This window comes from Ursus maritimus, unplaced genomic scaffold (assembly GCF_017311325.1).
Source record: "Ursus maritimus isolate PB19 unplaced genomic scaffold, ASM1731132v1 scaffold_20, whole genome shotgun sequence".
Lineage (NCBI taxonomy): Eukaryota > Metazoa > Chordata > Mammalia > Carnivora > Ursidae > Ursus > Ursus maritimus.
In genome coordinates this window covers 32,798,822-32,820,516 of record NW_024424453.1, presented here as the reverse complement: position 1 = coordinate 32,820,516, position 21,695 = coordinate 32,798,822, and the positions used below count along the sequence as shown (strand labels likewise).

Sequence of the window (21,695 nt, the reverse complement as noted above, 5' to 3'; positions counted from 1 at the left end):
ATAAAAAGTCATTTCACGAATGTTCATTCTGCCTAAATAAACAGAGAACCTTCATTGTTTTCAATCCCTCGAAAGGCTGGGAGCTGAGCCCACCCTAATGTGCACATTATCCTAACATTTCTCCATTTTTCTTTCAAACTGTCGCCACAGATCTTCGCTCTAATACATGTGGATTTCTGCTTCCAATTTCTCTGGCCCTGCTATTAGTGTTCAGCCAGTCTTCATTTTGGTCTAAAATGACTCTCTAAGAGCGTGGAAGCATACTATTACTTCCTGTGGTCTGGTCTCAAAAAGAATAAAAGGGGGACTTTTAGATGAGGCCTGTAAAAATACCACCATCTACTTTTAGAGATGTTTTATGAATATAAATTCCCATCTAAATAATTACTGTTGGAGCTAGGAAATTGTACCAACAACTTATTATTCTCTCTTAGCAACCACAGCAAAAGTGACATGTCTCTTGTTTTGTTTTTTCTTTTCAGATGGGCTGACACCATAATGTACCATATTGCTTTTAAGATCTCATTTTTTTTAATCACGGCTATAGATTAGAGTGGAACTGAGGTGCTCTGAGGTATTATTTTCCTCAGATGGGGGAAAAAAGATAGGAGACAGGTACGCTTTTGGTGTCATTATAGAAGTGTGGGATAGCTGGTAATGGTGTCCACACAGAAGGAGAAGCCAGCCTGGGTCCTGAGCATGATTCCTCCGTGTTCAGGTCAGACACTGAAATATACTGGGTTTCATAAAGGCTGAGGTCCTTCATGTAGTCTTCAGGGAAATACGGGGTCTTTTATACTGTTATACTTTTGTTTAAAAACAAAATCTCAGAAAAAAAAATCACTCTCCTTGTCCTTGTTTTGGTTTCTGCTGGCAGCTGCTGAAATGGGTTGCGGATTGAACAAGTTAGAGAAACACGATGACAAACGGCCTGGAAATATCTATTCAACTTTAAAGAGGCCTCAGGTGGAAACCAAGATAGATGTGTCCTACGAATATCGCTTCCTGGAGTTCACGACCCTGAGTGCTGGTGAGTATGGATGGCCCAAGCTCCTGGTGGCCCGTGAGCTCAGACCCAGCCCCGAGGCTGAGGTCCCCTCCCACCCCAGCCCACCACCCCACCCCCGGGCAGGGCTGGTGGCAGAGCAGGGGGGTGTGGGGGTTGCTGTGGGGAACTGGAAAAGATGGGCCTTTGAAAAGGTACTGCTTGCAGAAATCCAGATTTTTATGTGGAACTTTTCACTTTTTAAAAGATCGCAACGAATTTAAATTGTAAGAAGTTAAACCTAGGTGTGAGTCAACTAGTACAGACGCGCGGGCGGGCTGCGTTTAGCCCATGGGCCAACTAGTCTGCAGACGGTGTGTTGTGGCGAGCCCTGTGCAGAAGGAAAGTTTGCCTTATCTCCTATTAACATTGACCTGCCTGTTGTCTGGCGTCTTTCGAGGGCGCTTGCCCACCTGGGCTTGGCTTTGCCTCATCCGAGCTGCAGGGTGTCCACGTCACCTCACTAACAGTGTCGCAGGGGCCCTGGGGTGACCGGCCCAGAGCATTTGCTTGAGCGCTGACTGTGTGCACAGTGCTGGGTTATTGCTGTGGGGAAATCGTGCAGGGGTCCTGGTTTCCTGGAGCCTCTCACTTAGTTCGAGAGAAGACTCACACACATGAAAACAAAACAACAAAACCTCAACAGACTATAATCATAAGTAAGAAAATATAAAAATATGCCTTCAGAAGAGGAAAGATCATTCTTTCGGTGTAGGGGCAGTCCCTAGAAGTTGCACACAAACAGGGACGCTAACCAACTCGGGCGTCTTGCCACTTTCTCCCTGGGCTGCTGGGTCTATTTTAAGCTCCTATTAACAGAGAAGAGAGTTTGTGGGAAAAGCGCTCAGATTTGGGGGTTTGAGTCCGGCTCTGCTGTGGAGTGGCTGGGTTTCTGTCAAATGAGCACGTCAATACCCGCCTCGCAGGGCAGCTGTGGAGACCAGAAGAGGAAGGGTCTGAGGAGCTCTTAGCACAATGCTGGCACGTAGTGGGGCAGCTAGTGTTACGTCCACTCCTGTTCCTGCTGCGACCACCTCTGCACTGAGCCTCCCGCTGCTTCTTGAGCCCTGGGAGACATGGCCAGCTGGGTGTCTCTGCAGGGACGTTCTCTGTACCCCTGCACATCCCCCACACTGAGCCCTGCATCTTCCTCATCAGGTTGGCTTTCGGCTGGTGCCCTTGGTGAATAATGTCACCACTGTTCTCTTAAGGAGGCTTGACACCTTAGTCATCTGTGACCATGCCTTCTCCTTGCCCACGATTTCCATGGTGTCACCCTAGCCTATTGAAACTGCTTCTGAAAATGCTGTAACGTAGCTCATGTAATGTGAGCAGATTTCTACACAAAATTATTAGGAGCATTTGGTCATCCATTGTTTGTTCGGTGAACATTTCAGTGCCTGCAACGGTCTAGGCCTTGTAGAATGATGAAGGAGAAAACCAAAGCATGTGTAAGAAAAAAGAGCGCAAGGAAATATGCCCACATGTTCAATACTGATTTTTAGGAAGCTGAAAATATGGGAGGATTCTTTTCCTCTCATTCACAAATATATATACATATATACATATATATATATACACACACACACACATATATTTTTTTTGCATCACGGTTATATTTCCTTTATCATTAAGAAGAGGCGGTTTTGCTCGCAGAGACCTCCACAAGCTGTGCCCTCTATGTATGCACTGTTCCGTCACGACACCTGAGTTATTATCTCCCTTGCCTCCTGATTTGTTTGTCTGCTGCCCTGTGCTCCGGTCGGAGCACCCACACTGTTTTGCCGCACTGTGCTTTCTTTGATTGAATTACCTTTGGTTTTCTGATTATGAAATGAGCATACCTGCATTATAAAAAAGTTAGGAAAACGCCGGACAAATCTCCTTGCTTCTACCCTCGTGCACCTCGAGATCATGGCACTCTTCTTCTCAAAGCCCGTGTCTCCCCTCACCCCGATTGGCACCAGCTACTCTCCATCCTCCTCCTCCGGAAGTTTGCTCTGTGTGGGCTGCCATTGTTTCTTAAACCCTCCAGGCCCCCTCAGGGCCTTTGCACTACTTGTTTCCTCTGACTGGAAGTCCTCCCAGATATACCCTTGGCTCAAACCCTTAAGCCACCCGCCCTCCTCTGTGAAACCTTTCCTGACCACCTACTTAAAATTTCTACTGACCCCCCGACTCCCCATCCCTTTGCCCCCTTGATTTTCTCCATAATGCTTCCTATCATCAAACATGCTGTGCATTCTGCTTATTGTTATTTGTTGCTTTTATTTGTGGTCTGCCTTCTTTTCTTAGAAGGTAGAATCCCTCTAATGAGTATCTGTTTTACTCTCCACTATACCCTCAATACTTAGAACAGTGCCTGGCACATAGTAGATAATCAATAAATATTTGTCGAATGAATACTTAATGTATATTTTTGTGTCTTGCTTTTTTGCGGCTTAACATTGTATAGCGAGGCAGCACCCTGTCATTCCATATGTTCTCAAAATATGATTTAATGGCTCTATATGATTTAATCACTCAGCATACCATAATTTATTTAACGGTCTTCTTTTATTGGACATTTAAGTTATTTCGGGCTTTGGGCTATTATAAATAATGCTGTGATAAGCAGCGCTGTCCATAAATCTTTGTGTGCATTTTTGATTATTTCCTCAGGAATTACTGAGTTGAAAGATATGAACGGCAGGCCTCTTGACAAATTGCCAGACGGCCCTCTGGCTGGGACCTACTTGTGTAGGGCACAAATCTGATCATGCCAGGCCCTTGGCTGGTTCCCTTGAGGCAGCGGAGTCCGCCTGGTGCTCAGGGCCTTCCCCAGCTCAGCCTGGCCCTCTGTGGACCCTCCCCTACCTTGGAGGACAGTGGGCGGTGCCCCCCACCCCCATCCCAGCTTCCACTCCTTCGGCACAGGGCCCGCTCCACCCCTCACTGCTTGCCAGAGTCCCGCCCACCGGCAACTGTTCCTTCCCGACATCCATGCCATCGCCATTACTCTCTGCTGCATGCCTGCCGTTTGTCAGTACCATCCTTATGACACTTTTATTACATCATACATTAAACGTGTTTGTGTTTCCTCAGGGCAAAGATCAAGCCTTGCTTATCTTTCTGTGCGTCTTTCTTGTTCACACTTTTTAGCTGAGAAGATCGTGTTCTAGGTAACTGGGTTCTAGTACACCAAAGTAAGTGTTACATATGCTGACTCGCTTCCCTGGCAGCCCGTCGAATTCTTTTCCAGAAGTTCTAAAGGGATCATTTGTTATGGCTCCAGAGTGGAGCCAGCATTTGTTGAGAGCCTACTATGTGCTCAGTCCTGTGATGGCACATTATATCTTCCCAGCTTTTTCAACTTCATGGAAATATAATTGAAGCACATCATACTGCATATATTTAAAGTGTTCAAACCCGTGAAACCATGACCTCATCAAGATGCAAAATATTTCCATCTTCCGCAAAATTTCTTCATGCTTCTTTGTAATCAATCCTTTTTTCCAGCCCTCTGTCCCCAGACAACCAATGATATGCTTTCCATTACTGATTTTATTTTCTAGGATTTTCTATAAATGGACTCATGTGGTAATACTCTTTTTGGCCTGGCTTTTTCCACTCAGCTTAGTTATTTTGAGATTCATTTGTGTTGTTTTAATTTTTTTTAAGATTTTTATTTATTTATTTGAGAGAGAGAATGTGTGAGAGCATGAGTGGGACGGAGGGGCAGAGGGAGAGGGAGAAGCAGACTCATTGCTGAGCCGGGAGCCTGATGCGAGACTCTATCACCGGACTCCGGTCCCATGACCTGAGCCGAAGGCAGACGCTTAACCTACTGAGCCGCCAGATGCCCCGTTTGTGTTGTTTTGTGTGTAGTAGTTCATCGTTATTTTATGGCTGAGTAGTATTCTCTTGTGTGGGCGTACCACAGTTTGTTTATCCATTCACGTGTTGATGGACATTTGGGTCGTTTCTGTTTGGGCTCTAATGAGAGGCTCCTTACATCGTTCTGTTCTCACAGAAACCCAGAGAGGTATATGGGTACATGCAGTCCTTTTCTGCAGATGGGTAACCAACACTCAGAGAGGTTAAGTAACTTTTCTGAAGATGCAGTGCTCGGAAGTGACTGGGGTGGCATTTGAACTTTGATCTCTTGGGCCCCTGAGCTCTTGTGCCTCATAAACGGCAAGGTGCTAGACAAATAGGCATTACCACCAGATAGAATGTTCTTGTTAGAAAACTTGTATTAGCATGTAGAGGGGCATAAGACAATTCCCCTTCCATATGGTTCTGGCCAGAGAAGATTTTGAAGTAGCGCTTGATAGGCTTCTTTCTCATGGAGAAGATGCTCATCTGACTAACCAATTACGAGCTGGGGGAAGGGTGTGGGCCCCTTCCACCCGGGGGCTTAGGCAGGAGGGGGAATGTGCACTTTTACAAGAGTCAAAATCAGAATTTACACCGTTCTGTTTGTCCCTTACTTAGGGCTCAGTGCTACTGTGGATGATACTGGAACACGCAACCTCACTTGTTGGACTGGCTGAGGTGAAAAGCAGCAGGATTCTCAAAGTGAAGCACATACGCTGCCAAAAATCTCCCTTTCAAGTGATTTGATGGGGTCTTAAATTTTCAGTTAAGTCTGGTCACCAGGGGATGAACCCGCCCTTTGCTGGGTTTCATCACAGATAGAGGCCCGTAAAGCACCACAATCTCTGCAAAATCGTGCCTCGTTATCCCTTTTGTACATATGTTTTGCCAGCTTCTCTGCGCCAGGCCCCTCTAATACCGCTTGAAAGCTACCTGCGTCAGCTCCATGAGAATCAGTTGTACGCATGTTTGGTGTCGGGGACAGTTGGCACAGGGAGTGACCTGCATAATGAGATTAGCGCCTGGGGCTCTAGTCCTCTGCTGTCCTGTGCAGAAGCCCCAGCCATGTGGCTGTTTAAATGTAATAATTAAAATTAACTAAAATTAAAAATTCAACTCCTCTGTCACACTAGCCACATTTCAGGTGCTTAACAGCCACATGTGGCTGGTGGCTGCCATATTGGACAGTGCAGGTAGAAACCATGTCCAACATCATGGTAAGTTCTATGGGGCCGTGCTGCTCTAGTCTCTTTTCAAGGGAGGATAGCTTGGTTCCAGGTCTGAATCTGCATCTCTAATTCAGAATAGTGGACCATTTTTATTATGAAAGTTTGCCCATGGGTCCAGTAGGGACTGTAAGATGACAAGTCATTGATTCCACAGATACTTACTGAATGTTGACCAGAGGCCAGATGTTGTGTCCTGAGGACATATGGGTGAACCACACAGGAGATATTCCTAGTTGCCTTAGTTAGCCCTGCTGCCATAACAAAATACTCCAGACTGGGCAGCTTAAACCCCAGACATTTATTTTCTCACTATTCTGGAGGCTGAAAGACCAGAGGTCCTGGTGAGAGCCCTCTTCCTGGCTTACAGATGGCTGCCTTCTTGCTGTGTCCTCACATGGCTGAGAGAGAGGGACAGAGAGCGAGCTCTCTCATGTCTCTTCTTTTTTTTTAAGATTTTGTTTCAGATTTTATTTATTTTATTTGACACAGAGGGAGAGAGAATGTATAAGTGGGCAGAGTGGCAGGCAGAGAGAGAGGTAGAAGCAGGCTCCCTGATGAGCAGAGAGCCTGACGTGGGGCTCGATCCTAGGACCCTGGGATCATGACCTGAGCTAGAGGTGGACACTTAACCAACTGAGCTACCCAGGCATCCCTGTCATGTTTCTTCTTATAAGGACATTAATCCTATCAGATTAAAACCCCACTCTTATGACCTCATTTAACCTTAATTTCTTACTCCAGATAGTCACACTGGGGTTGGACTTTTGAAGGGACACATTCAGTCCATAGCATCGGTCTAATCCACTAGTGTAGATTGGTTCAAATCTCTTACAAATGAAGAACCAGGAGATTGTAGGACTTGATGCTAGCGTGATGGCGATAGAGGGGACATGGTAGCCCCCTGTCTTATTGGAAGGGTGTGTGTGTTGAGGAAGATTTGAGATCTGTAGGTGTATTTGGAGTTAGCCAGGCAGAAGATTGAGGGTGGAGGGGGTGATGCTCTTTTCAGGACAACCTATGGGAGGGTCGGAACCTGGAGACAACGTTGCACATATGGGAAGCTGTAGGCAGTTCGGTTTGGTTGGGGTGTGATCTCTGGGAGAAGTTAAGTGGAGGCCAGACGACTAAAGATCTGGTCTTGAACTGAGGAGTCTAGCTTTCTCAAGAATGATGAAGGTTTTTAAGGCGGAAAGAGGGTGAGTGACATGATCAAATTCACATTCTGGAAAACCAGCTCGGGGTTTACAATGACAGAGAATAGAAGGGGTAAAACTGGGGAAGGAGAAACCATTTGGTTGCAGTCATCAGGCAAGGGGTGGAAGTGGCCTCTGCTGAGGGAGTGGCAGTGGGGACAAGAGGAGAGGGTGGGGGGTCAAGAGAGATTAGGAGGTGGTCCCGGGGACTGACCGGCAGGTAAGGGAGAGTGGGGACTGGAGGAGTGGGTGGTGGGCTGGGCACCTGCCCGCAGGATGCTCAGATTCACGTTAAAGCATTTTCAAATGACACATTCACTCCAACATGCAAGTAGCCCTGGGAGTCAGACAGGAGGCAGTATTTTTTTTTTCTTTTTTGTTTCAGAAGAGAAAATCGCCTTGGTGGGTAGTAAGTAGTAAGAGGTACCAGCACCCAGTTCACACAGGATTTTTCTACTGCACATGAAAGAGAGCCAGTGCCAACCTGTCAGACCTACTGAATGGTGTCTCAGAGCATTTGTTTACGTACCTGTATTAAGGTATAACTTATGAGCAGTGAAATACACCCATATTAACTGTATGGTTTAATGAGTTTCGATAAATGCCCATGTAACCATACTCTATAGAGAACTTTCCTGTCACCCCAGAAAATTCCTGCAAGCCTTTCCTTAGGCCAGGCTCCAGACAACTGCTCATCTGTGTTCTGCCACCATAAATTAGTTTTGCTTCTTTTAGAATAACAGGAATGGGATCATACAGTGTATAGTCTTTTGTGTCTGATTTCTTTAACTCAGTGTAATGCTTTTGTAATTCATCTGTGCTGTCGTATGTATCAAGAGCCCATTCCCTTTTGCTTCTGCATAATATTCCATTGTTTAGATGTGCCATGGTAGGTTTAAATCATTCTCCAATTGAACATTTGGGCTGTTTCCAGTTTGGGGCTGTTATCAAAAAAGCTGCTATGAACATTTGTGAACAAGTCTTGTGTGGACGTATGTTTTCATCTCAGTTGGGTAAATAAGTAGGAGTGGAATTGCTGGATTGTTTGGTAAATGTATGTTTACCTTTATAGGGAACTGCTGGTTTCCAAAATAGTTGCACCATCGAACATTTCCAACAACAATGCGTGAGAGTAGTTTCATTTTTTACGTGTCGTAATGAGACCTACTACTTACTCAGCACCTCGTGTTGTATTCGTCAGTTTTAAAACTAACAACGATCTCGGAAGCTAGATAGTTACCTACGTGGTATAGAGGAATAAATTGAGATCTTGAGTTTCAAGAGGTTGTAAAAGCCACTTGCTGTAGGCCAGCAGCGTGCTGGGTATTTGGAGCACAGCGGAGCCCCCATCTCGAAGGTCCCGAATCTCCCACACTCCGGCTGGTTTGAAGCGAAATTAAAGGGCTTCAACATGAATAGTCGACAAGTGCCTCCTGCTCCATTGCCTATCTTCTTCGGGCTCATCTTCTGTTTCTCCTCTTAAATTCTTGCTAATAAAGCATTCCCGTGACACGCATTGCAATTTCTAGGATTAGTTCACATTGCCACATTTTAAAAATTCCCATCTTTGTGGTTTTCCTGTCCAAGAGGTCTTTAAGAGCTGACCTTTGGGATTCTTTCTTCAACATTGTGCTGACCAGGCTCATACTTGGATTTTGGCTGCCAGCATTTTAGCCTTCAGCTCTGTATATAAATTTGGGGTGGTCATGATAATATCACAGGATGACATTCAGTATTCAAAACATGCAGATTGTGCAGTGAGTCGTTTTAGGGTCCGGTTTTTATTTAACTTCCAGTCTGGGTAACCTTAACCCTCTCTGCAACTACAGAAGCAGCTAATAATCTTTGTCTATTTAAGTTGTCCTTTTAATCTTGTTCCACAACAAGGAAAAAGACTAAGGGATGGATCGTAATTTACATTAAGGCCTAAAAATTAACAGATTCAAGTGTTTGGGGGCTGTTGGGTGCCTAATGGCTAGTTATAAATCCTGGCACTGTTAGCCTGTCAGATTTCACGGGTCATCAAGGGAGGTGATAAGTAAGGTCTAAGATATCATCCAAAAATAATGTTAACCTTCAGAGAAAGACTGAGAGCCTTTAGGACATATCATTTCCTTAAAGTCATAGTTCTCCAACTTGAGGGTGAATCAGAATCACCTAGAGGGCCTTCACATCCCAGAATCTCAGGCCCCAGAGCTGCTGATTCATTAGGTCTGGGGCAAGGCCAGGGAACCTGCATTTGTAACAAGTTCCCAGGGGATGCTGGAGTCCACATTTAGAGAGCCTCCAAAGACCAGGGGGAGTGCAGATTTCTTTTATCTGAGTCGTGATGGCAGAATAAAAAAGGTATGATTTTTCAAGCATAAAATAAAGTCAGTAAATCCTTACATACCTCACTATATATTATGACCTACTCATAATTTATTTCCTTGAAGTAGCTTATGATATATTTGGAAGGACAGGCCATACTCATTAAGACAAAAGTAGTACTAGTGGACAAGATGATTGATTCTCAAACTTTGCTTTAAAAATTCCCGTGCCCACCCTACACCCCAGACCAATTCAGTCCATCTTGGGGAAGAGACCCAGGTGTCAGTATCATTTGAAACTATAGGTGATGCCCGCTCACAGCTGTGGTTGAGAACAAGTGAGTGGGCATTTGTAAAGTGCTAGGTGGTTGGTGTTATGTGGGCACCCCAACTGGTTACCTTCAGGTGGGTCACACGTGCTAAGATTTTGTTTCCCCTCAGCCTTGGGACTTTCTGAATCTCCTGCAGGTTGCCTCTACGTCTGCGATGTCTGGTTTCTTTCTCCAGAGTGCTGAGCGATTGTGTGACATGGTGTAGGAAGCCCTGGAATGAACAGTTGTTCTCGAACTTTAGCAACACCAGAATCACCTGGTGGGCTTGCAAGGACACAGGTGGCCGAGCCCCTACCCCTAGAATTTGTCATTCTGAAATTTGGGGGTGGGGCCCAAGATTTTGCATTTCTAGCAAGTTCCCAGGGAATGCTTCTGCTTGCTGTTGCTGCTATGGGGACCACACTGAAAACCACCACGTTAGGCCATGGGCAGTGAATTCCCCCTGGCAGCCAAAAACCTCCTTCTTACCTGAGTTCTCTGCATCTCAGTGGTAACTGCAACCCAGCTGTCCCTAGTGGATACACCATTTCCTCAGCACACCCTAACACCTTAAATGGTTATCCATCGGAAAAGCCAGTGCTTCTCAGACTGGCTCCCTTTTATCCATTCTTACCCCCATCTCCTGACAGCCGTTCTAGGAACCTACTCGCTGTTTCTGAGATGGACCCACGCATTCTTGCCCCTCTGCCTCTGCGTGTACTGCTCCCCGTATGGAGTGATGCCCCTCCTCCAGCACACTCCAAGTCTGGGCCCTTTCTCTCCTTCACCTCCTCCAGGCTGTCTTCCCTGAAAGCCCAGCCCTGGGGGCTGACCAGCCACTGCAGAGGGGGGCAGTAGAGGACACAAGAGGGAAGGTTGGATTCGAGGATGAGAGGCTGTGTCAATGGGAATGAATGTTTGCAAGGCGGTTGCTGGGCACAGCAGAAGGAAGAGGAATGAGAGGTGGGTTTAGGGAGCAGTTTCTCGCTGGCCAATGGGTTTGTAGCCAGTGGGCTGGGGTCTGCAGACAGCTCCTTCTTGGCTCAGAGGCCTTGGCTAGTGAGCCCTTCCTGCTCATCGAGGGCCAGAGGGTGTAGCCTGGCTTGCAGGACAGTCAGAACTGTGGCTCTGGGCAACACACACCGGGCATATTGGGGGCCCGGTTATATCCCCAATATCTAGATAGACTTTTATTTTCGGTGACATGGCTCATCACACTTGGTCTAATCATGCCACCTTAGAAGGTCTGTAGGCTGTGGTTGGGCCCTACCAGTAATGTGGGTCAGCCTCTTCCCGGGCTCTTTTCGGGAAGCCCTTGCCTTAATTAGGCCTCCACCACCTCTGTTCTCTGTACCCCTTTTCTGTTCCTTTGCCTTGCCCTTGCCAGCCAGACCAGGCGCTGTACAAATGAGCTGGAGTCGAAAACCTAGAACAGGTGTGAATGGATGAGCTTGAGTCTGGGGTGGATCAGGGAGTGGGCTAGGAGTGACACTTGGCTGCGGCGGCGGGGGGGGACACAGGAAGGTATGGAAAGCAAGGAAAAGAATAGGGGGATGGGGTGGTTATTTGCATTACAGGAGGATTCTTGGTTTAAAGTGGGTTTCGTCATGGGGTTCCTTTAGATGGAGCCTCAAGTACCCTGAAGTGTTTGTTTTGCCATCCTTAATTAGGTCTTTATTACCTCTCTCTAAATATGATACCTGCAGCTTTAGAACATAACAAATTCATCTATAATATTTGCAGCTTTTCAGCAGAATTGAACATAAAGTCATTGATGTTGATGGCATTTTTTCTTTTTCGGGTAAAACAAACAAACAAACAAACCAACCAACCAAGCTTGAAGCAAAATGTCAGAAGCCATGAAGGAGGGGTGGGGGATGGGATAGAAGGAAGGCCCAAAGCGGCCCTTGATGTTACAGCATAAGGCAGGAAATCCCCTGGTCTGAGTTGGGGGTGATGGCTTTTTACATCCCCTAAGCCTTAAGCTCATCCCTGAGGGAGGGTCCTCAGGCTGCAGCCCTTAATCTTAATGGCAGAAAGGCTGTTCTGCGCCTGTGCCCTCTCTCGGCTCACTGAGGTTCCACTGCAGATGATGAGATTGTGACAGGAGCAATGCACTTGGATGACGATGGTATTATTATTATTATTATTGTTATTATTATTATTGGTAACAATAGCAACAGTAAGGCCAGCTAATGAGCTACACACCGTGCTCTGTGCAAATTAATCCTCATAGGATCCTGATTTTATGGATGAGTAAACAGGGCTCAGAGAGGTCACCCAAGATGCCTATGGTCACACAGCAAATACATGATAGGGCTAGAATCAGAACTCAAACTCGCCTTCTTCAAATTCTTTGCTTGTCAACAGTGTTGGCTAACCTGTCTTTCAAAGGCCCCATTGTGCCGCCTTCCCTTTGACTGAGCCCTGCTCTGGGGAAAACTTACCTATATGTTTTGGTGAATGAGGTAATGGGGATGAAAACAGCAACTGGGTGTTACGTTCTAATCTGTTGTATAGATGGGAGGGCTCCGTCACAGGGTGGTCATGCAGGCCACAGCTTGAGCTTTAGTCTTCTGACTCCAAATGGCCTGTGTGTCTTGCTGCTGCCCAGGTCCCTCAGAGTCTGGGGCTCAGAAGCCATGGGAAGATCACACTGTCCATCACGGGGTTGGGAACCACGCTCTTATTTGCCAAGATCACGAATGTGGTGAATAACCCACTAGGGTATAGTGTTGGCTTCCATTTGCTGCTGGTTTTCAAATAGGGCTATTTGACCTCTAGCTCAGATTTGGAAGGCCAAGTCTGAACTTGGGTACGTGTGGAGGGCTGCCACTTAGTCCCAGTTTTGTCACTATGCCAAGCCCAGAGGTTATCCTGTGCTGAATATAGACTCCTCCTTTGCTGAAAATAGTACGTGCAGTAGGGTAGGGAAACATTTTTCTTTCCTAGAAAATCGCTCCTTGCTGCTCTAGGTAGCATCGACTTCTGTGAAACCATCTGTTCCTCCCAGTATAATTTCCAGGCTATTAGATTAAACAGTTTCTCCTGACCCACTTTCAGCTTCTGTTTCCTTTCTCCATTCATTAATAAATTGTGTAGCAGAGTTTTCGTGGAGAGCCGTGTGTGTATATTTATTTAATTTCAGTTTGGGCAACAGCAATTGTTGGGTGCTGTGAACTTATTTAATTTCCTACCCGTGTTTCATTTTTGTTTCAGTTTCTGTAATTGTCAAGAGTTAGTTCTTTTTTTTTTTTTTTTTTTTAAAGGCTCATGAAAGGAAGTCCGTGGCATGAGTTATGAGTTGAGGTTCTGGTTGGGGAGGTGTGCTAAAAACAGACCCTGTTTTTATACAGAAGATGCAGAGTGGTAAGGAAATCGGTTCCCATAAAACATGTCTGACTGCAGATAGATATGCTTTTACAGAGTTTGCGGGGATTTTTAAAGATAAATGAGATAATATGCATGACATGGCTTTAAGCTTTTCCGAGCAAAGCGACTCTATACATCTTCTGTATTGTTTTTGCTTTTGATAATGCAAGCAAGTCTATTAGTATTAATGTTATTGTTAAATATTCACTAATGGAGGTAATAAGATTAGATTAAAGAGGAAGGAAGGCATTCTTTGCATTCCTTTCTTAATGTAAAAATTCTTCCTGCTCTTTTCCCAGCTACTCCGAAGCCAGACCAAGAAACAGCACTCAGTGTTGTTTGAGAATAGGCTCAGGTGTGTGTGTGTGTGTGTGTGTGTGTGTGTGTGTCTGTGGGTCTGTGTGCAAGCAGTGAATTTCAGCGACTTAAGGCTGCCTTCAGTAAAATGACATTTCTTGGTGAGGACTGTTATCTGTCGAAGCAAAACCAAATTATTTTTCTGCGGAATTCATAAAGGCAGTGCTGTCGTAGTGGGAATAATTTTTATCTAATTTGGCTAAAATGGAACAGAAAACAAGTGAATGTTGTACGTATTCTCATAATTATTGTTACTAGCGATATTGCTTCAAAGAATTTTTATAAAGAGGCTTTCTCCAACACTTTGACCAGATTTCACTGATGCTTCAAAGAAAGGAGGCTTGTTGAATTTTGTCTAGGAAATTTTTTCAAAAGCAGTTCTGGTGTGAAAAAGCAGAGGATTCTGGCTTTAAGTTGCATGTCACTGTCATTATATCTTTAAAGTCTTTTCCTCACTTCTGTGTTTCTACAGGTCAGATCTCCTGGGAAATAAAAATTATATAGGTGATGGGTACTGCAAAGCTTACCAGCAGCTAAGATGTTTTCCCATTCTGTTGCATAAGCATACTTCTCAGGTGCATACGTAGGATTTGTTAGGAGGAGGATACATTAGTGTGACAGCCTTCTTCTCGAAAGAGGAAGGGGATTATTTCAGTTGGGCATCCCAGGTGTCTATTCAGAGTTGCTTAGCAAGCATGAACACAGCATGGTACAGTGTGGCGCGAATGTTGCTTTTGATCCAAGACTGGTAATATGTTCCTAAGGGAGCTGGCACACTTGGTCAGATGGACTTTCCTTAACGGAGAAAGCAGTCTTGTCTGACAGGCTTATTCAGTAAAATCAATTCATTGGATATTTATTGATTACCTGCTCTTTGTCAGGCAGGGTCCCTCAGTGTAGCAACCAGTGTCTAAAACATCCCATCCAGTTCTCCATTATTAATGTCTTAGCCCTTTTCCTCTGTCTGGAAACCAGTCCAGTGTGGGCACAGCCTTAATAGAGTCTGTGTGTTATCTTGGAAAAGCATCTGCCTTGACTTACCATGATTTATCTTTGACTTGGTGGGTTCTGCATGGCTGGAAATTTGTCTGCTGTTTGGTGGGCACAGGAAGGCCCTGGAAATCAGATCTGAAGTCTGATCCCTGGGCCCACTGACTGCAGCTTGGAAAACCCCTGGGTTAGTGCCTCAATCAGGCCAGCTTTGTGGGGCTGACGGACCTGTCTGGGCTGCTCATGCCCACAGCTGAGCTTTGGGGGACTTAATAGACGCATCCAGGATGCCCTGGACTGCAGTCCGTTACGGCTTTCTTGGTTACCAATGGTCTGCTTGGCCAGGGTATGATAACCTTGTGAAGGAGAAGTTCTTGCTGCTTCTTCCAACAGCCTGGGCCGAGTTAATGCCAGGACCAGGACTAAGAACAGGGAGAAGGGAATTGAGAGGGCTTTCAGGATTGCCTTGTTTTATCCCCCAAACTGGTGGCCCATCTGCTCCTTTTCTTACCACTGTTTCTTGTGAATTTGGAAACTGTAAATTAAAACAAAAACTTATTCTTATTTCTACTTGGCAGTACTTACTGTGGACTTCATATAAATGGATTAGACCAAAATAACTAAAATCCAAGAAAGAACTGTCTTTTCTCCTAATACCCTTTACTTTCTTTGCTTTTATAAAGTGAGAAGTCAGATGTGGCTTAAGGCAGGTGATGGGGCTAGTGCCCCAGAGAGAGGAGGGAACGAAGGTTTTGTTGTTCAAACTGGGAGGAATATGAGTTGAGAGCCAAGTTAACTGAGGTAGAAACAACTTTAAACTTAACTTTTATGTTATTATTATTATCAATTTTATGCTTATTGTTATTATTAATGTGCCATGATATTAAGCAGCATGGTAGGCATCCTCTAAGATGGCCTCCAGTGACCCTCTTGGTGTTCACGCCCTTGTGTAATCCCCTTCCCTTGAGTGTAGAAGGACCTAGTGACTTGTTTCTAGTATGATATCATAAAAGTAATAGGATGTCACTTCTGAGATTAGGTTATAAAAAGAGGGTGGCTTCTATCTTGGACTCTCTCTTGCTCTGTCTTTCTCACTCCCTCTGGGTGAAGCCAGATGCCATGTTGTTAGCCCAATGGAGAGACGCACATGGTGAAGACCTTAGGGAAGCCACTTGCTAATAGCCAGTGAGAAATGGGGCCCTTGTCCAGCAGCCCTGGAGGACCCGAGTCCCGCCAACATGTGTGTGCATGAGCTTGTATGTAAGTCCTACCCCCAGTGGAGCCTTGAGATCCCTTCAGCCCTGAATGATGCCCTGATGCCACTTCATGATAAGCCTTGAGCCAGAGACACCCAGCAAAACTTCACCTGGATTCCTGACTCACAGAAACTGTGAGGTAATAAATGTTTGTTTTTTAAGCCACTAAGTCTGTGGGTAATTTGTTAGACATTGTTATATAACTCATACAGGCAGTTTATGTTATAAGCTTTATTCCTCTGAGATAGGCCGGATTGTGGAGTGGTTGAGAGCACAGACTCTTGAGCTAGACTTCAAATTCTGCCACTTATTAGCTGTGTGACTTTGGGAAAGTCAAACTCTCCATGCCTCAGTTTCCTCATCTATAAATAGGAAATGTAGTTTTGGCTTTGAGACTCTATAGTCCAGGAAGATTAATTTAAGGGAGGTGGAAATGGGTTTTAATTGACAGTATCCACTGTTTTCTGCCACAGTGAATAGAAAGAAGGGGTAACGTTGGTGGCTTTTGTGCTCTCACGCCCCTTAGACTCCCAGACCAGGTGGCTCCCATTTAGCTGAGGGCATTTTTCCAGAGGAAGGGGCAGCCAACACACAGCACCTGGGGGTTCGAGGCACAGGTTCCTTAGTCTGGAAGCAAATGATTACTGTTCATTTTTGCATCTTTGCCCTTTTTTTGATGCCCTGAGCCATGTCGGTAGCCTCTCTCTAATTTCATGCCATAGACCCATAAGCAGAGCATATCTCTTCTCAAGACTAAATTATATGTTTCAAAAAAGCCTTCTGCTTCAACCACAGTTATTCATCAGCTTGGATGTAAATTGCTAAGCCTGCCTTCCAATTGTGAAAGTCGAGATTTGTGACATTTAAACATATTGATGAAAAATGTAAATGCCCTGTGGATACCCTTCCACAAAGCCTTAGCACTTAGATAAATAAATGACCAAGAAGGAGCTGGAAGAGATGGGCATCAAAAGGCCTCTCTTAAATTTGAGAATTGTTCTTTACTGGATGCCAGCATCTGGTCACCCCTGTCAGTAGTAATGACGTTCGGCTCTTCCCAAATGTCCCCAGTTCACTGTGGGCTCGTTACTTGAAGATGCAGCTAAGTTATTTTTTTCTCCTTTCTTTTTTTTTCTCTTTTTCTCTTCTTTTCTTCCTTTTCCTCCGTCTCTTCCTCCCTCCCTCCCTTCTTTCCTTCCTTCCTCCCACCCCCCCTTCCTTCCCTTCATTAGGTCCCTCTAATCCAGACACATACTCTAAAAATTAACATCAATTTTTTGTCTGGGGAAAGAAAAAGATGCATATAAATGGTACTGGCTCTCCTCGATTTTTGAGTTTCTTGTGTCTTGCTGTTTTCACTTTGTCTGCTCTCTAGCAGGAAAATAAAATTGCATCCGATTGACATACTCTCCTGCTGGGAACCCAAGATATATTACACCCTTTCTGTGTGTTCCTAGTTGTGATGAAATGGTGGAGAATCCCTGGCAACCTTAAAGAAGTTAGGCACCAGCGATTTATCCAGAATCAGGAAGGAATATAATAATTTACTCATTTTTTCCCCATTAAGGAAACACCATAAGAATTGAGGCAGCTGATACCATGTGAACAAGAGTGTACTTTAATGGAGACCCATTAATAATTTACCTTAATAGTGTAATAGTTGCTGTTTTTGTGGCCAAAAATTTGTTTCAACCCTTGCTTTATGGATGAAAAGTAGGATCAATTAATATTGAGTGATGATAGCCTCCCTGCAGAGAGAAAATGGGAAGTCTTGGTGTCGTCATCCGCCTTGTGACTAAGAAATAGCTTTTCTTAATTGTACGGAACAGAGAAACCCAGGGGGATGTAATTCATTTCTCTCCAGCTTGCAATGTAAATTGAAAATAAAGAAAAATAACCACATGCCAGACTGGGGACGTGAACTCAACCACTGAGTTATGTCTCACTTGTAGAATTCGCTGGAAACAAGTGAAGAGCTCTCTGCCCAAGATGAAGGGTCTCCTTCCGCAATGGCATTGCTCAAGTACCTCTGATGTCACGTGACTAGAGGGTTCTCTCTGATGGCATTATGGAGCCTCTCTGCATGGAAGGCTCTGCTCCCACATCTCCTGGTTCATCCCTTCTGCCCATCTGGTCTCTGCTTAAATGCCACCTTCTCAGAGAGGCCTTCTCTTAAGACTCTGCCTAAAACAGGGTCCCCTTGCCCCATTCACTTTTAAACTTCACTCCCTGCTTTATTTTCTTCATGGAACTTGTCATCATCTGAATCTGTTTTATTGTTTTGTTGTTATTTAGGGTGTCCCCCAACCATAATGTAAGCTGCAAGAGGGCATGCCTTTACCTTGTTCATTGCTAAGCCCTCAGAGCCTTAATGCTAAGGGTGCTTGTTGCATGTCTGAATGAATGAATGATGAGTGTAAAAACTCTGTAATGCAAAAGAATTTAAAAATTCTTGGACGTGAAAAAAACAAAAACCTGGGACGTGCACACCAGCCTTCTTTAAAGGTGTGTTGACTTCAGGCGGACGACAGTCTGAGTTGACCCTCTGGATGTGATTTGGTGCCATTACCCTTATGTGTTTGTGCCAATAGCCCGAAGTCCCAAAATGTAACCGTCCCATGGCCGTTATTCTTTTATGACGTGCTCTCAGAGGAACCTGCACATCTTCACAACATTGATCACAATTCCTTATTTGTTCAGTGTCTTCTCCCTTGCTGAATTTTAAACACTTTGAGGATAGAAGCTGTTTCTATCTCATTAACGGCTCTATCCTCAGCATCTACCACTGAGCTACACGGGTCTGCTTCTGGGAGTTATGAAAGGTGCTGGAGGATGGAATCAACTGCTACCACCTGGAGGAAGTGGCACAAAGAGAAAGAGGCCCCTTCTTCCCTCTCCTGCCATCTAATGTCCATCTGGAGCACCCACCGGCAGAACCTAATAGGAACCTGAAAGACAAGGAGGAATGCCATTTTCAGAGTCCTGGCTCACAACGCAGATGGGAGTCTAGAAGGGTGGATGGACCTGCATGACAGTAACTGAATGATCAGCACAGTCCACCCCTTCAGATTTCCCGCATCTAAACAGCTTTTTGCACGTTTTTAACTCAACAGAACAACACAACAACTTTATTTCTGCCTAAGAAGATGTGACTGCTCTTCGTACAGTGCTCTTGCTCTCTCCCCAAGAAGAGGAGGCACAAAGTTCCAACTGGCATAGTGTCCTTCTCTGGGTGACATGAGTGATGTTTTTAGTTCAGTCTGTAGGTTACAGAGTGTTTATATGGGATTGCTGGAGCTGGAAGAGGCTGCGGTGTTGCCCAGCTTGGATGCCTGGACTGTTGGGACTTAGCTTTTGCTCTCAGCCAACACTTCACCTGGTTGGAATTCATCACTTGGTGGAATAATCTAGAAATCTAAATCCTTAGTGGCCCTCAACTCCTGTTGAGGTTTTCCATTAATATTTACTCTTGGACATGGAAGTATTAAGAGGCACTCCAGAGACTGCCCTGGGTTCCGTATTATGAGAACAATCCAATTTCCCCTTGGAAATCAGGATTACTCACCCCAGCCAGTACAGTAACCACTTTCTTAGCCTTTTGATTCTGTGGCATTCCTAATACAAAATGGCCGAGGGGCTGTCTCACCTGCCAGTTCAATGAAACCATTGCTGTGTTGTCTGGTAGAAGTATTCCTTCCTTGAGAACGAAGACCTCCAAACCAATGGATCCAAGGTCAGGAAACAAAAAAATCTGTCTATTAGGAAGAAGAGGCATTCCTTCTTCTACCCCTTGATTGCTAGAACTGTGTATTCTGGCTGTGGCAGAACCTCATCCTGAAAGAGTGAACTCCAACTTGTCAGGATGTTGTCTCTTACCTGGCTCCACAGGGAATGTTGGGCCAGTAATTGGTGCTTTTTTTTTTTTTTTTTGTCTAATAATATACAGATTTTTCCAAATATGATGGTGGCTAAGGCTCTTTCAACTTCAACTCTGCATTTCATGGTGAATCAGTAGTTTAAAAATTGCATTGAATGGATGCCTATTTTTTTGGCCATCTCTCCTTGAGTGCTTTAAAGTGGCCATCAGATGCCCAAAGATGTCCAGTCCATTGCTCCCAGCATCACTCATCATCATGGCTGGCTTCCTGGGGGTGTGCTGGCATCTTTCTCATGGCCCAGGATCAGCCTAGCCTGTGTTTGTCTTGGAGAGAGGAGGGAGAATAGCAGCAGCATTAACTAATTAGTCCACAGCTAATTATCAGCCCATCCCCCTGCACATCAGGGAATTGCACTGGTTGAATGATTGAAAGCATGAGCTTTGGTGGGGTGCAGATCTGGGGTAAGGCCTGCAGACATGGTGGGAGACCTGTCTCATTCACTTTGTGACCTTGAGTAAGTTACTTAGCATCTCTGGGTCTCAGTTTCTTATCTGTAAAATGGCAGTGTATTTCCTGGGTTGTTGGAATTGAATGAAATCATCAGATATGGCATTGGGTAGGCCCATAGATAAGACTCGGTAAATGGTAGCTATTTTTATGATATCCGATGCAAGAAAGAGTCACATTAGACTTATGTCCATGAGGGCTTGAGAGAATTTACTGCCTAAGACAGGAATGATTTAAATGATTCTTTGGACCTTCATTCCCTCATCTGCAAAATGAGGTTGTTTGTCTTAATTGATCTTTCTGCAAGGTCCTGTCCACTGCGAGGATGTTGATAGACAGTGGTTCCCTGCCCTGAGTGGGTAACTGTAAGATAGAACAGTGTGGAATGTGGCACAGCCTGGGCCCTGAGGACCACAGGCATTGGCTGAGGAAACGGCAGTGTTCACAAGGGTGAGGGCAGTCCTGAGGCCCAGGGTGACCCCGGATGAGGACAAGGCAGGATAGAGAAAAGTGGAGAGACTTGAGGAAAAGCTCCCGGTCAGAGGTAGAAGCCGGCTTATGTTGGGGAAAATAGTAGTGCTTCATATTAATAGAGGGCTTGCAAGAGAATGCAAAGTGCTTTTGTGGCTCTTTTTTAATTGTTTTGATAATAAGGAACTCTGAGTCTTACAGGGTTTATCTATAGGTAGGATAAGAAGACGATCAATTTGTGGAAATTTGGTGCCTTGCAGAACCCCCAGTGACCTGGTGTCATGGCATCTTGTCCTGTTTTGGTGCTGAGGTAGGTTCTTCTAGCTAACAGTGTTGAACGGGCTGAGCTAAAGGTATAGACAGGGTAATCGTATTCCAAAAATATTATTTGTGTGTGTGTGTGTGTGTGTGCACGCGTGCATGTGTGCAATGCACTCACCAGGATGGGAACTGGGTGTTAGCAATGAGGATATTTATGGCCAGCAGTGATTTCTGAGTAGCATGTAGAAGAGAGAGGAGCCTCTGAGGTCACCCCACCCAGGAGTGACCCTGTGCAGATGAGGAAACTGAGGCCATTGATGGAGAAAGAGCTTGCCCAGGGCCAACCTGGTGGCGCCAGCCCCTGGAAGAATCTAGATTTTTTGGCGACTCCTTGTCTCACCATGACCTCGAATTGGTCACGTTCCTCAGCTTTTCATCATTTAACATTGTGTTAATTAGTTCAACCTCAGATGTCCTCTCCTGTGTAATTAGAGGACTGACTAAAGGTCTGTGAAGGTCATTATGTGTTGAGACAAAGTCTGCCTCTTTTAAACAGGAAATTGTGTTCTCCTGAAATTGGAAACATAACAGAATGGTCTCTGCCTTGCTGAGGTTCCACACCTAAGTCAGGCCGGGTGTTCCTGGTAATTCCAGAATA

The 21,695-nt window shown here is 45.1% G+C and overlaps 1 protein-coding gene across 2 annotated transcripts in view; it reads left to right on the top strand.

Annotated features, from left to right (window-relative positions):
- The window catches only part of RFTN1 (raftlin, lipid raft linker 1), a 192,714-nt gene that overhangs the window by 18,312 nt on the left and 152,707 nt on the right, over positions 1-21,695 (top strand). For both annotated transcript variants that reach the window (XM_040636843.1, XM_040636842.1), the window contains exon 2: positions 878-1,030. In XM_040636843.1, the coding sequence (XP_040492777.1) occupies positions 886-1,030 (145 nt within the window). In that variant the 5' untranslated portion in view covers positions 878-885. The remainder of the gene's footprint in view (positions 1-877; positions 1,031-21,695) is intronic.